Source organism: Bufo gargarizans, chromosome 3 (assembly GCF_014858855.1).
Source record: "Bufo gargarizans isolate SCDJY-AF-19 chromosome 3, ASM1485885v1, whole genome shotgun sequence".
Lineage (NCBI taxonomy): Eukaryota > Metazoa > Chordata > Amphibia > Anura > Bufonidae > Bufo > Bufo gargarizans.
The window spans coordinates 459,414,264-459,429,230 of record NC_058082.1 but is presented as its reverse complement, the minus strand read 5'-3'; the positions used below and the strand labels follow the sequence as shown (position 1 = coordinate 459,429,230).

At 45.4% G+C, this 14,967-nt stretch overlaps 1 protein-coding gene across 2 annotated transcripts in view; it reads right to left on the bottom strand.

The window, feature by feature from the left end:
* Positions 1-14,967, bottom strand: part of SYTL5 (synaptotagmin like 5) — a 237,780-nt gene that overhangs the window by 56,188 nt on the left and 166,625 nt on the right. For both annotated transcript variants that reach the window (XM_044286622.1, XM_044286621.1), the window contains exons 9-10: positions 10,651-10,801; positions 5,117-5,237 (exon numbers count right to left, since the gene is read on the bottom strand). In XM_044286622.1, coding sequence (XP_044142557.1) covers positions 5,117-5,237; positions 10,651-10,801 — 272 coding nt within the window. The remainder of the gene's footprint in view (positions 1-5,116; positions 5,238-10,650; positions 10,802-14,967) is intronic.

Below are 14,967 nucleotides of genomic sequence, written 5' to 3'. Positions count from 1 at the left end.
TTCCGCCCTGGGGTTAAGAATGTGAAGGCAGATGCCCTGTCACGTTGTTTCCCGGGAGGTGGGAATTTTAAAGACCCGGGTCCCATTTTGGCTGAAGGTGTGGTGGTCTCTGCTCTTTTTCCTGAATTGGAGGCAGAGGTGCAGGTAGCCCAGTCAGAGGCTCCTGATCTTTGTCCTCCTGGGAGGTTGTTTGTGCCTCTCGCTTTAAGACACAAGATTTTTAAGGAACACCACGATACTGTCCTTGCTGGGCACCCGGGGGAAAGAGCCACAGTGGATCTCATCGCTCGGAGATTCTGGTGGCCTGCGCTTCGGTTGAGGGTTTTGTGTCTGCTTGCGAGACTTGCGCTCGTGCCAAAGTCCCTCATTCACGGCCATCAGGTCCTCTCCTTCCCTTACCCATTCCTTCCTGTCCTTAGACACATCTGTCCATGGACTTCATAACGGACCTGCCTCGTTCCTCGGGGAAGACTGTGATTCTGGTGGTGGTGGACCGTTTTAGCAAAATGGTGCATTTCATCCCTTTTCCTGGTTTGCCCAATGCTAAGACGCTGGCACAGGCATTTATTGATCACATTGTCAAATTGCATGGTATTCCTTCAGACATAGTCTCTGATAGGGGCACGCAGTTTGTTTCCAGATTCTGGAAAGCTTTCTGTTCTCGCTTGGGGGTTCGGTTGTCATTCTCTTCTGCTTTCCACCCGCAGTCGAATGGCCAGACAGAGCGCGTCAATCAGAATCTGGAGACATATCTGCGCTGTTTTGTGGCGGAGAATCAGGAGGATTGGTGTTCTTTTCTCTCCCTTGCTGAGTTTGCTTTAAATAACCATCGTCAGGAGTCCTCTGATAAGTCACCATTTTTTGGTGCATATGGGTTTCATCCGCAGTTTGGGACATTCTCGGGAGGGGGTTCTTCTGGTTTACCTGATGAGGACAGATTCTCCTCATCTTTGTCATCGATTTGGCAAAAGAGTCAGGATAATCTAAAGAGCATGAGTCAGAGATATAAGCGTGTGGCAGATAAGAGACGTGTGCCTGGTCCGGACCTGAATGTTGGTGATCTGGTGTGGTTGTCTACCAAGAATATCAAATTGAAGGTTCCCTCCTGGAAGTTGGGTCCTAAGTTTATTGGGCCTTACAAAATCCTGTCTGTCATCAATCCTGTTGCCTACCGTCTTGATCTTCCTCAGACTTGGAAGATCCATAATGTTTTTCATAAGTCCTTATTAAAACCTTATGTTCAACCCATTGTACCCTCGCCTTTGCCTCCTCCTCCGATTATGGTTGATGGGAATCTTGAATTTCAGGTCTCTAGGATTGTGGATTCTCGTGTTGTCCGCGGTTCTCTCCAGTACCTCGTTCATTGGGAGGGTTATGGTCCTGAGGAGAGGATGTGGGTCCCAGTGACGGACATTAAGGCCACTCGTCTCATCAGGGCTTTCCATAGGTCCCATCCTGAGAAGGTGGGCTCTGAGTGTCCGGAGTCCACTCGTAGAGGGAGGGCTACTGTCACAACCAGACATCTGAGAAGCTCTGATGCCTTTCAGAACCTCCTCCTTGAGCTTTCTTTGTGTTGGTTTTCAGTTCCTCATCTCGTTAGCCTCTCTCAGCTGTCTTGTAGTTGGACTGATTGCATCCCTTTAAATTCCTCCCCATAATGCATTAGTGTGCGGCTTATACAACTTCCTGGAGTGTGTGTGCATGCTGATCCTATTTCCCACTCTTCTACAAGATAAGTGTTACATTCATTTGTGATTTTATGTTTGCTGGATCCCAGGTGACCCTGACTCCCTCCGTGTCTAGTGTAGGGAGCCGGTGGTCGTGTCCCCTCACTATTATAGGGTGTTCAGGTGTTATACAGTCGAGGTACGAGGATATGCGATCATCTACCATTGGGACCTTCGCATAGGCTGAGCAGTCAGGGAGAGTGCCAGGTCTTATGCAGGGGTCTCCCTTTTGTTCCTTAGTTTTGGATCCAGTGAGTCATATATTCATTTTGTATTGTCTTGTATCCTGTAAACCTTCCGTGACAATGTGCTTTTATGTGATGTACTAGACATTAAGCCCGTTACAATAACGGGCGCTAGAACAGTAGTGCATAAACATTAGTAGGCACTGACTGATGGTGCTGAGACCGCTGGCACTGTGACTGGTAGCTCTTTCTGAGCTAGTAAGTGGTGACTAGCTGCTTTGATGTCTCCCATACACAGCACACAGAGAGAACAGGAGATCCTGCTCCTGTTTTTCTGCAGCACACCCTCTGCAGCATGAATGACATTATAAAGTAGTACTGAGCAGTCTAGCTGTGAATTCAGCACTGGGGTAAGATAGGACACTTGCTAGAGCAGCAGAATCTCTGTGTGTCTGTGTCTCGCTCCAGCAGCTCACTCTTTCTCCTCCCTGACTATCTCCATAGACCTTTATAGACAGAATTAACACTGATCCCTTAGTAAGCTGATAATCTGTCCTGTCTCTCAAGACAGATTTTAGCAGCGAACTGGGGGTGACAATATATTATTTGTATTCATTTGCATAAATTATTCATGCAAAGTTTCAGAAAGTGCATAACATTGCCTATTTAAATATCATTTTGGATGGCTGTTCGTCCCATTGGGGGGAAGCCATGAAAACATAGAAGATTTATTACTAATTTTAGCATCAGCTGCATATATCTGTATGCATCTCCCTGGTGGCTACTGTAAGCAGCCAGAATTTTATTTTTCTCAAGGGTTGTGTGAAGGAAGCAGGTGGCTTGGAGCTGAGTATCAAAAGCTCCAATGCCTGTAAACATATCATATGAAATTAACCAACACAGAATTTTGGACCTATGTAAATTAAAAATTGAAAGTCATAGGAACACTTAAAAAAAAACAGCTGAACCAGCTTCTCTATGTGTCTCCTCCTTCTCAATAGCAGTGCTGACTGCCTGATCTCTCCTGCTTCACCAGCAGTGGCTGGTTAGTTATTCCATGCACCGGGGATACAGAAGGAGAGAGGAGGGCAGAGTATTTATATACAGTATACAGTACAGATGTTCATTCGGCAGTACTGAGGGTAAAAGTAAGCCAAGTGACTTCACAGTCAGCACTATCCTGTACTGTGAAGGCGGATATGGCTTAGCAATGTTCATTAAGAGTGCTGATGAGGCTACTTTCACATTTGCGGCACAGTTCTCCAGATCCGGCATTGCCGGATGTTACCAGAATGCCCGCCGGCCCCATTGACTATAATGGGGTCCAATAGAGATCAGGCCGCTACCCAGAAACAGTTTTTGTCCGACTGATTTTAGCATTCTGGAACAGTTTCCTGGAACAGTGTACCGGAGAGCTGTGACGCAAAAGTGAAAATAGCCTAAGGGGAAACTTTAAAGCAAGTTTTCATGTAGAAATGTAAAAAATCAATAAATAAAGTATATTAGAGAAACATTTGTGATCACTGGCTTTACACATTAAAAAAAATGTCAGTTACACTTTGGGCCAGTTCACACAGAGTTTTTTGGTGCTGATTTTGGTGTGTTTCTGCCTCTATTCATTTCATTGGGAAGCCGCACTTTTTTTAGGCTAGTTTCACATTAGTGGCAGCCTTCTCCAGCAGGCTGTTCCGGCGGGTGAACAGCCTGCCAGATCCATGCTGCCGCTAGTGCACGCACATGTCGTAGTTTTATTCCGGCCGTGCCTCGACATGTTTGCGCACGGCAGCACGGAAACTAGCCTTACACGTGGAAAAAAAAAGCGTGGAAAAAAGAAGCAGCATGGCCACTACATAGCGGGGCGGGTTGAATTTTCAGTTTTCAGCTCTGACCATTGTGTTGTTTCCAACACCAGTGACTGCCAAGAATAGCAGATCGGTGGGGGTGCAGGTGTTGGAGCCACCAACAATCTAATATCGATAACGTACTGTAAACAATGCAATTTTTTTTGCAATGAAATGCATGCAGAAAATCTGCAGTATTCTTAGTAGCAGCAAAGCGGATGAGATTTAACAAATCTCACCCAAACAATGCAAAAAATTTGAGCAACAAAAACTACACATGACTTGAGGATTTTAAATTGGAATTGTCAATTCATGTTGCGATTTTCTGCCACATATCTCATCATGTGCAATGTAGAGGACAGCAGATCCACAGCATTTCCACAATAATTTCTACAAAAAATCCTATAGTATTTTTCTTTTTAAAAATTTCAACCCATAAAAACCTATTTTACAGATGAGAAACCCCATCATCTTTGTAACTATTGAGATGTAGAATTGGTTTTGGGCTTTAGATCAAAATCTTGATGTGCACCCTATTTTCACGCCTATGCGCACCCTATTTTCAGCTTGTGGAGAAATTACCATATACTCTCCTTCAGAAGTGTTTGGTACAATTCAGCATTTACGGTTTCTTTAATATTGGCATGTTGTGCAGGGCACATGGTGGCAAAGAATGGCGTGGTATCAAACAGGCAGGAAGTGCTCAAACCCACGGGTTTGAGCACTTCCTGCCTGTTTAATACTACGCCATTCTTTTCAGTTTGTATATATAGAGATGCCTGGAGGTGTATAAACTCCAATTTAAATGTGCCTGTTTTCCATCCACAGGCTACATTTAGGTGCACCTGTAAGGCCTATGCCATAACAGCCAGTCTTGAGTGGGACTCGCAGACTCCTCCCTCCTCCCATTGCTAGCATGGTTACATGCTGGAGGTAACTGGTGAGCTGTTTGTGAGTCGGACCTCATGCTCCTGTAATTTGCCCACTGGCCCCTGGTATTTCCCATACAGCACAGGTAGGTGAGTGTTAGGTCCCAAGCTACTTGAGAAACCTTGGCGCGGTGCTCGGGCTCAGACATGTCCTACACCATAGGACATGTTGGCTAATCTCTCAATTTTAAAATCAGTTTGAGGGTTTAGTAAGACCGCAGAGTGCACCTGTCTTTGCTATTGTCACATGGTGGCAAAACCAATGGTTGGAAGGGTTCCTAGATCATCCACATACAAACAAAGGTCAATATGGACAGATAAATATTTATATGGGAATATGAGCTAAAACTAAAAACCAAAGGACTCTTGACATTCATTTCATATATTTCCAAAAGGGTGTATACCATTATCCATATAACAGATGACATACATACCAGATCCTATAGATACTCGAGATAAGGTCAACGATGGAGTGCCAGAACCACGTCTTTTATGTCTCTTTGCTATGTCCTCAGGTATACTAGAGCTTATTTTCATTGCACTTCCTATTGAATGCTGAAAATAAAAAAATGTAAGTAAAAGCACTTTTCTTTGGATATTTAAGTCAGTTTAATTTTTCTAATACAGAGCTTCAAATCTCCTTCGTATACACAGAGTTAAAATTCTGGGTGCAGACAACCACATCTAATGAAAGCTTACTGGATACTGTGGGTTACAGGCGAAGTAGGAAATCCAGAAATTTTAAAGAATAGCGCACATGTTTTATGCAACATATGAAAGAAGGTAATTTCATTCCGACATTATGGGGGTCATTTACAATCAGAAATACACCTATATTAGGCGTATTTCTGGGACAGATAACGACGCAAAGTCTGCAACTTTTCCCCGCTCATGACAGGTCTAAAAAAGTGGTTGTGGTGTGGGTGGCGAACTTGACATGCTCCGATGCTCTCCCTTGCCCTGCACTGAATCGCTCAGGGCATGGGCTATTTTGTTTACAAGAACACACTGTTGGGCAGAGGCAGTGTGTTTGGTGACATCACCAGCTCTGATGGGCTGGCTTTAGTGCTGCCCTAGCCGTTTTACAGTCTAGGGCAGCGCTAAATCCCGCTCATCAGTGGCGGTGACGTCCCCAGGCTCACTGCTGGACGGAAGTCTCCGCCTGGCAGCCCTATGGAGAGCCTGGTACCGGATCTTCTGTAAATGCCTTTGCCCTGCGCGATTCATTCAAAGTCTTCCACATATTGCCGTAAAATTGAATGACATTTCTTAGGCACTTTTCTCACACGTGCACATCTGGTATCTGAGATTTAAATTAAATTAACATATTCTGATTTAATAACAAATTGAAACTCGTGAAAACCAAATAATTAAAAATGTAATGACAACAGAGAGGAGCCAACTTTAACTCTATGTTTACCATAACAAATAAACTTTTTTGTGGGTCATTTATCAACTGAAATAAGCCAGTTTTCTGGCATATATCTGTAGAAGATTGCGGCATAAATGTAATTTGCGCCGCAATCTGTGACTTTTCCCCTTTCATGCCTGGTCAATAAAAGAGGGTGTGATGTCGGCGGGGAAGGGACTGAACCACGAGGCCTGTCTCATTTATCATTTTCTGTGCCTGTTTTAGGTGTAGAAAATGTTCTAAATCTATGCCAGCAAGGAAGCTGGCGTAGATTTAGACCAGTGGTGGATGCCCTGAAGTTATATAGAGGCCAGTACCTCAAAAGCGCAGGGGTTATTAAGACCAGTGTCTAAAACACCGGTCTTAATAAATGACCCCTTAAGTTTCCAAACAATAAACACTAACCCTAAGGTATGGTGGCACACAAGGGCGAATTGAGAACTTAAAGTGGCCCTGGAAAAAAACTAAAAGTGGTCCTATGTTGTAGGCAGGACTAAACGGATAGAAGATGGGGGAACATAAGTAGGCAGGGACAACAGAAGTAGGCAGGGACAACAGAAGTAGACAGGGCCTGCAATACAATAGTGCAGCACAAAGTACTACCCCAGCAGAATCAAATACCACAGTGCAGCACAAAATACTGCTGCCCTCTCCACAGTATTCAACTGTATCACCGTCCTGAAGATGTAATACAGTTGAGTTCAGGAGGGCAACTGCAGCCGTTGAGCATCAAATCATTATGTACCTGGCCTGCGGCCATCAGGAGAGCTTGTGTGGCTCCTTGGGCATCGGCCCGCCGGGAAATTTCCCTGTAGGGTCTATGGCCAATCCGTCCCTGGTGGCACAGTGGATACTGTCCGTATTTGGCATTGATAGTGTCCTAATTAGTGTGGATAGCTAATTATGGACATTATATTCATAGATACATACTTGGTAAGGTTGCAAAGAGACATAGCTCCATCAAGTCCAACCTATAATCCTACTGTGTTGGTCCAGAAGAAATCAAAATAGCCTATCGGGGCATGCAAAGTGCTCTATATTAAGAGAGATGACATCCCGACTCCAGATTTGGCAATCAGAATAAATCCATGGATCAGCATACCATCTCTAGAACTCTAGTACCCATAAGCCTAGTTTCACATGGGTAGCCAAGTGATCCTGCCTGCACTTCCGGCAGAGAATGCCGGGAATCAGCGGAAAGAACTCTGGAAGGCCGCTCCCTACTGTAACAGTCCTGCCGGGGCCTCTGCTACAGCTGTGAGACTAGCCTAACTTTTTATTACTTATTATTACTTTCAAGAAAGACATTCAGGCCCTTTTTGAACTTGTTTGATAAATCAGTCATCACAACATACCATGGGCACGTTCACAGCAGCGATTCTCGTTTCTGTTGTTCTGCTCCGTTAGGGGAACAAAAATAACGGAAGTCCTGGATCTAGCACGTAACTGACATGAATGGAGCCGACCGACCATATTGACCATAATGGGGTCAATATGGGTGTTTGCTTTTTGATGGAAAAAAGTCAGATTCTGCAACGGAAGCCCAGATTAGAGCCTCCAACGCAGATGTTTAACATGGCCTATGGCAGAGAGTTCTATAGTTGAACTGCTTTTACAGCAAAGAGTGTATATTGATACACCAATTAGCGACACTAACCATGGCACCTGCCTACCTTAGGGTTAGGTTTTGTTGTACAGATAGTTAAAGTTCATTACATATAGTTAGAACCAGTGAAGCACATGCACGTCAGAATTAAATAACATTATTTCATACTTAGCTTAAAATATTAAATTCAATTATATTATCTAATTTTATAGAATGCTTGAATTTCCTACTTTCCTTGCAACATATACATTAGATTCAATAATAAGACAGCACACATCAAACTCCACCTAGTGGCAGCTACACGCAGCCAGAATTTTAACATTTCATTCTGCATCTATTAAGGAGATTCAGAGCAGAGAAACTGAGCTCTGACTCTGATAAAGAGATATTTGAATCACCATCGTAGGCCAATGAGGTAATGAGAGAGTGTATGTCCAGTAAATGCTAAATGAAGCAAAAGGCATCACTTACTTCTATTAGCTACACATGCCCTAATATGACAGATGTGTCCACCCTTCCTTAGCTCGAATTTGGTTAAAGTATAACTGTCATATATTTTTTGGGGGAGTATTGGATTGTGGTGATTAATATCACCTTGGTGGCCCTATTTCAACTTTTCACTGTGTACTCAGTTACCCCTTAATTCCACAGTTTAGTTCCCTGTACTGCCTACTTTTACCTGTGCTTAAAATCAGGTTGCTATGCAGGGTCCGTCTATGTGTTGAAGGACGGAGGACGCAGAAACACGCAGTCTGCAAGGTCTGATTACTGACAGCCAGGGACTGTAAGTAAATGATTAAAGCCAGGTCCTCCCCAGCAGCTGATAACAGTGCCTGGGCTGTGTGCACTTCTCCCTGTCCCTGCGCTTGGCAGACGCTCCCTCACTCAGCAGACTGGGACAATGCAGAGTCGGAGCAGCGCACACCAGGGAATGGAGATCTGCCATCTGCTCAGTGTATAAATGAAAGCAACATGTGGTAAGAGCAGGGCCGTTTGAAGGAATTTGGGGGCCCCAAGCAAAATGGACATGGAGGCCCCCCCCCCCACGCCCTCCCCACCTTATGCACGCAAAACCTACAGGAACCAGAGTATAGCCATACAGTTTAAGTTCACCCACACTTTATATAAATAAAAAAGGTTTACAGTGCAAATACTGTTGTTGCATTTAATGTGCATGAAATTTGAACATTTTCAACAAATGAACATTTGCAAAAAACACCACTTTGTACCATACAATTCAATATACATTTAAAAAGTGCACAATAACTAAATCCAACATACACTAACATTTTTCAGTTCTTACAAACCTGTGTCCTTCTCTACCTCCTGGCTGTCGCTCAGTCCGCCCGGAAACCGCGTGGTACAGGTCAGGAGACTCAGTTTCCTGTTCCCGGCCGCGGCTGGACTAAAAGGAAGAGAGCACTCACTCAGTGTACACTTCCTGTCAGTCCGGCCGGAAACAGGAAACTGAATCCCCTGTTCCTGTACTGCGCGGTACCCGGCCGGACTGAGTGACAGCCAGGAGGTAGAGGAGGAGAGCTCGGCCACGCTACAGAGCAGAAGTCAGTACAGGCTAGCAGAGGAGGAACTCTGGACTCTCGGGAGGTTACCAGGAGTGCTGCAGCCGCCTGAGGCTCTCTATAGAGCGCTCAGGCGGCTGCAGCCTTAAAGGAAGCAAAACAAGCACCGGCTCTGCTTGGGGCCCCGGGCCAGCTCGGGGCCCCAAGCAATTGCTTGTTTTGCCTGTCTGTTAGCGACGGGCCTGGGTAAGAGGACCCCTTTGTGCTGCAGGAGATTAACCCTTTAGGGGGAGGGCTCTGGTTACTGACACTTTTGGGGGGGCTATTGTTACTGGCTAGTGAGGGCAGGCGGGATTAGCCTCAGGGGGAAGGCAGTGGCGGCCATCTTAACTGAATAGTGAAATTGCAGTTTTATGCAGACTGGTTGCTAAGGGCTGAATCTTATTAAATATGGAGTAAGTCAGTCTAATAGTAACTGATTCTGGAATATCATGTTATTAGTAACTACATATATGAAAATTGAAATTAGGGTCTAAGTGTGACAGTTATCCTTTAAGTTCTTCAATTTCTCATGAAACTAATTCAATACAATATCATGACATGCTAGCAAAACACTTGAAAGACTGCAATTCCCATCACAACCACTAGATGTCCACAGACAGACACATATAGGAGAGACATTTCCTGACAAAGTATTCCAAAATCATGTTCAGTTTTTTTTTTTTAACAGCTGGTCATCTCCCACCATTCATCCTAGGATATTTTAAGCCAAGAGGAAAGGTAAGAAAGAACATATCCAAATTAGATGAAGATATCGGAGTCGTCTGCAGACACAAAATGTGTTTCAAACCATGGCAACCTGCAGATCAGTGCAGTTTTTAAATTGACAGCGGCTATATGCAGCTTCATTGTTAATAGCAGTGCAGTTAATCTAAAAAAAATGCTCCTACCTATATGTCGGCGTGGTTTTAGTCACACCTCGGCCCTGGCATGCCCGCAACATCTGAGCTCAGCCTAAAGAGTGTCCATTTAAATAAAAACAATGGGGGTCATTTACAATCAGAAATACGCCTATATTAGGCGTATTTCTGGAGCAGATTGCGGCGTAAGGTTTTTTTTGCGCCGCAATCTGTGATTTTTCCCAGCTCACGCCAGGTCTAAAAAAGTGGTTATGGCGTAGGCAGGGAAGGTCCGGCAGGCCCATCTCACTTACTATTTTCTAAGCCTGTTTCGGGAATAGAAAATGGTCTAAATGTAAGTCAGCAAGGAAGCAGGCGCCTCTACATAACTTTGACGGATCCACCGCCACCGCAGGGGCTTAGTAAGACTGGTGTCTACAATGCCGGTCCTAATAAATGACCCCTAATGCTGAAGTGTATAGGTGTAAATATGAAAATATGATGTGGTCTTACAGTCAGACAGAACACTCACCGTGAGGCTGTAGTTGGAGCCTACACTGCGTCTACTTGGGGTGGGAGAATTGTGATGCACCACAGCACTTGTGCTGGTCCAGGAACTGTTGCTTTGAGTGGCTGTTTGTGAATTGATACTGCCAGCTGGGTCTAAGGAATGGACACTTTCACTGAAATTATGAAAAAGAACCTATAAAATATCCTATACACACAAACAACAATGTTAAAAATCAGTCAAGATAAGAGGTAGTCAAACGCACAAGTCTATGTGATCACCAACCGGGGTGCCCACAGTCGAGTAGTATCACCCCACTACTCAGGATAATATTACAACAATCAATAGAAGACTGGGCACACCACAAGATATTAGGCCACAAGATTTAATTAGTTTAAAACAATTCAAGACATCAATTAAAAACAGTAATTCTAAAAATATTTAGGACAATAAAACAAGAATGGATAAAAGTAAATATTAGGAACAGGGTCAATCTTTAAAAATACACGTTATACAAATAGATCTATCAGTGTGCTGAGGATCCGGAAGAAAAATGGTGATAAAATCGGCTGAGGGTAAGCACGACTTTAAAGGACACTCAGTCACTGGTAGTAAAAAAGAGATCTACCCTGCATCTACCCTGGTCAAAGAGATCTAGCTACCTTGATACCCACTACTGTGCCGCTACTAGTCGGCTGTTAAGGATTTTTGATTTTTTACTACCGGTGACTGAGTGTCCTTTAAAGTCGTGCTTACCCTCAGCCGATTTTATCACCATTTTTCTTCCGGATCCTCAGCACACTGATAGATCTATTTGTATAACGTGTATTTTTAAAGATTGACCCTGTTCCTAATATTTACTTTTATCCATTCTTGTTTTATTGTCCTAAATATTTTTAGAATTACTGTTTTTAATTGATGTCTTGAATTGTTTTAAACTAATTAAATCTTGTGGCCTAATATCTTGTGGTGTGCCCAGTCTTCTATTGAATGTTAAAAATCAATCAGGCTTTTATATGGGCGTTGTAGAAGAGTTTTTCTGCACCCTAGGATTGCAATATTCCACATGTGGAATTCTTTAAGGGACTCTCTGTCACCTGATAAACCAGGCACACTGCCTTGTAGGACTAGCTCAGCTGTATGCAAAGATACCTTTCACTCTGCAATCCATTGCTTCATTCTGCACAAAAGGTACTTTTAATCCATATGCAAATGAGCAGTTAAGTGCACTGAGGGCGAGTCCAACGCACTCTGTGCACCCTTGCTCCTTCTGCTTTCTCTGCCTTCCCCTCCCTCTCCTTCTTGATTGACAAGACTACGTTCTTACATAGATATATCGCCTGGACCTGTCATTCAAGAAGGTAAGGGAGAGGCTGGCAGAGGAACCAGGAGGTGCAATGCTTCCGGATGCAATGCGTTTTTCACTGAAGCCCCATTTACTTCTATGGGGCCAGGGTTGCTTGAAAAACGCAGAATATAGAACATGCCGCGTTTTTCACACAACGCAGAACTGATGCGTGAAAAAAAAAACGCATTGCACCTGCACTTGCTTCCGGATTACAATGGGTTTTTCACGCAGCCCCATCCACTTCTATGGGGCCAAGGCTGCGTGAAAAACGCAGAATATAGAACATGTTGAGACTTTCACGCAACGCACAAGTGATGCGTGGAAAACAACGCTCATGTACACAGATCCATTGAAATGAATGGGTCAGGATTCAGTGCGGGTGCAATGTGTTCACGTCACGCATTGCACGAGTGCGGAAAACTCGCTGGTGTGAAAGGGGCCTAAAGCAACAGATCACTAAAGCCCTTTTCACACGAGCGAGTTTTCCGCGTGGGTGCAATGCGTGACGTGAACGCATAGCATCCGCACTGAATCCTGACCCATTCATTTCAATGGGACTGTGTACATGAGTGTTGTTTTTCACACATCACTTGTACGTTGCGTGAAAGTCTCAGGATGTTCTATATTCTGCATTTTTCACGCAGCCTTGGCCCATAGAAGTGGATGGGGCTGCATGAAAAACGCATTGTAATCCGACAGGTGCAGGTGCAATGCGTTTTTCACTAATGGTTGCTAAGAAATGTTGGTAAACCTTCCGTTTTTTTATCATGCGCGTGAAAAATGCATCAAAGCACATTGATGAACTTGCTTGCAAAATCTCGCATTTTTAACTGACCGCATCACGACTTAATCCATCACGCTCGTGTGAAAGGGGCCTAAGGGAAAGGAATCATTACATTCAGCTGAGCTAGCCCTACAAGCTATTGTGCCTGGTTTCAAAGTGAATTTCCTAACAGAGGTTCTGCCAAGTTTTAAAGTTAACTCATATCCACAGGATAAGGCCTCCTGCACACGAACGTTTTTTTACACGGTCCGCAAAAACGGGGTCCATAGGTCCGTGATCCGTGACCGTTTTTCCGTCCGTGGGTCTTCCTTGATTTTTGGAGGATCCACGGACATGAAAAAAAAGTCATTTTGGTGTCCGCCTGGCCGTGCGGAGCCAAACGGATCCGTCCTGAATTACAATGCAAGTCAATGGGGACGGATCCGTTTGATGTTGACACAATATGGTGCCATTTCAAACGGATCCGTCCCCATTGACTTTCAATGTAAAGTCTGGAGTTCTGTTATACCATCGGATTGGAGTTTTCTCCAATCCGATGGTATATTTTAACTTGTAGCGTCCCCATCACCATGGGAACGCCTCTATGTTAGAATATACTGTCGGATATGAGCTACATCGTGAAACTTATTTCCGACAGTATATTCTAACACAGAGGCGTTCCCATGGTGATGGAGACGCTTCAGGTTAGAATATACAAAAAAACTGTGTACATGACTGCCCCCTGCTGCCTGGCAGGTGCTGCCAGGCAGCAGGGGGCAGACCCCCCCCCCCCCCTGTTTTTAACTCATTGGTGGCCAGTGGGCCCCCCCCTCCCCTATTGTTAACTCGTTGGTGGCCAGTGTGCGCACCCCCCTCCCTCCCTCTATTGTAATAATAGCATTGGGGCCAGTGTGCGCGCCCCCCCACCCCCCCCCCTCCCTCCCTCTATTGTAATAATAGCATTGGGGCCAGTGTGCGCGCCCCCCCAACCCCCCCCCCCCCCTCCCTCCCTCTATTGTAATAATAGCATTGGGGCCAGTGTGCCCCCCCCCCCCCCATCATCGGTGGCAGCGGAGTAGAAGATTCATACTTACCTGGCTGCTGGCTGCTGCGATCTCTGTGTCCGGCCGGGAGCTCCTCCTACTGGTAAGTGACAGGTCTGTGCGGCGCATTGCTGTCACTTACCAGTAGGAGGAGCTCCCGGCCGGACGCAGACATCGCAGCAGCCAGCAGCCAGGTAAGTATGAAAATCTTCTACTCCGCTGCCACCGATGATCGGGGGGGGGGGGGTGCGCACACTGGCCCCAATGCTATTATTACAATAGAGGGAGGGAGGGGGGGGGGGTTGGGGGGTGCGCACACTGGCCCCAATGTATTAAAACAATAGAGGGAGGGAGGGGGGGGGTTGGGGGCGCGCGCACACTGGCCCCAATGTATTAAAACAATAGAGGGAGGGAGGGAGGGGGGTGCGCACACTGGCCACCAACGAGTTAACAACAGGGGAGGGGGGGGCCGCACAATGATATTCAAACTGGGGAGGGGGGGGGGGTCTGCCCCCTGCTGCCTGGCAGCCCTGATCTCTTACAGGGGGATATGATAGTACAATTAACCCCTTCAGGTGCCGCACTATCATATCCCCCTGTAAGAGATCGGGTGCTGCCAGGCAGCAGGAGGCAGTCTTGTACACAGTTTGTAGTGTATTCTAACTAGAAGCGTCCCATCACCATGGGAACGCTTCTGTATTAGAATATACTGTCGGATCTGAGTTTTCACGAAGTGAAAACTCAGCTCTGAAAAAGCTTTTATGCAGACGGATCTTCGGATCCGTCTGTATGAAACTAACCTACGGCCACGGATCACGGACACGGATGCCAATCTTGTGTGCATCCGTGTTCTTTCACGGACCCATTGACTTGAATGGGCCCGTGAACCGTTGGCCGTGAAAAAAATAGGACAGGTCATATTTTTTTCACGGCCAGGAAACACGGCTCACGGATGCGGCTGCCAAACGGTGCATCTTCCGATTTTTCCACGGACCCATTGAAAGTCAATGGGTCCGTGAAAAAAAACGGAAAACGGCACAACGGCCACGGATGCACACAACGTTCGTGTGCAGGAGGCCTAGAGCCTCGTTCACACGACCGTTTTTTTCCCCCGTTTACAGGCCTTTTTTTGCGTTCCGTATACGGAACTATTCATTTCAATCGTTCTGCAAAAAAAAAAAACGGAA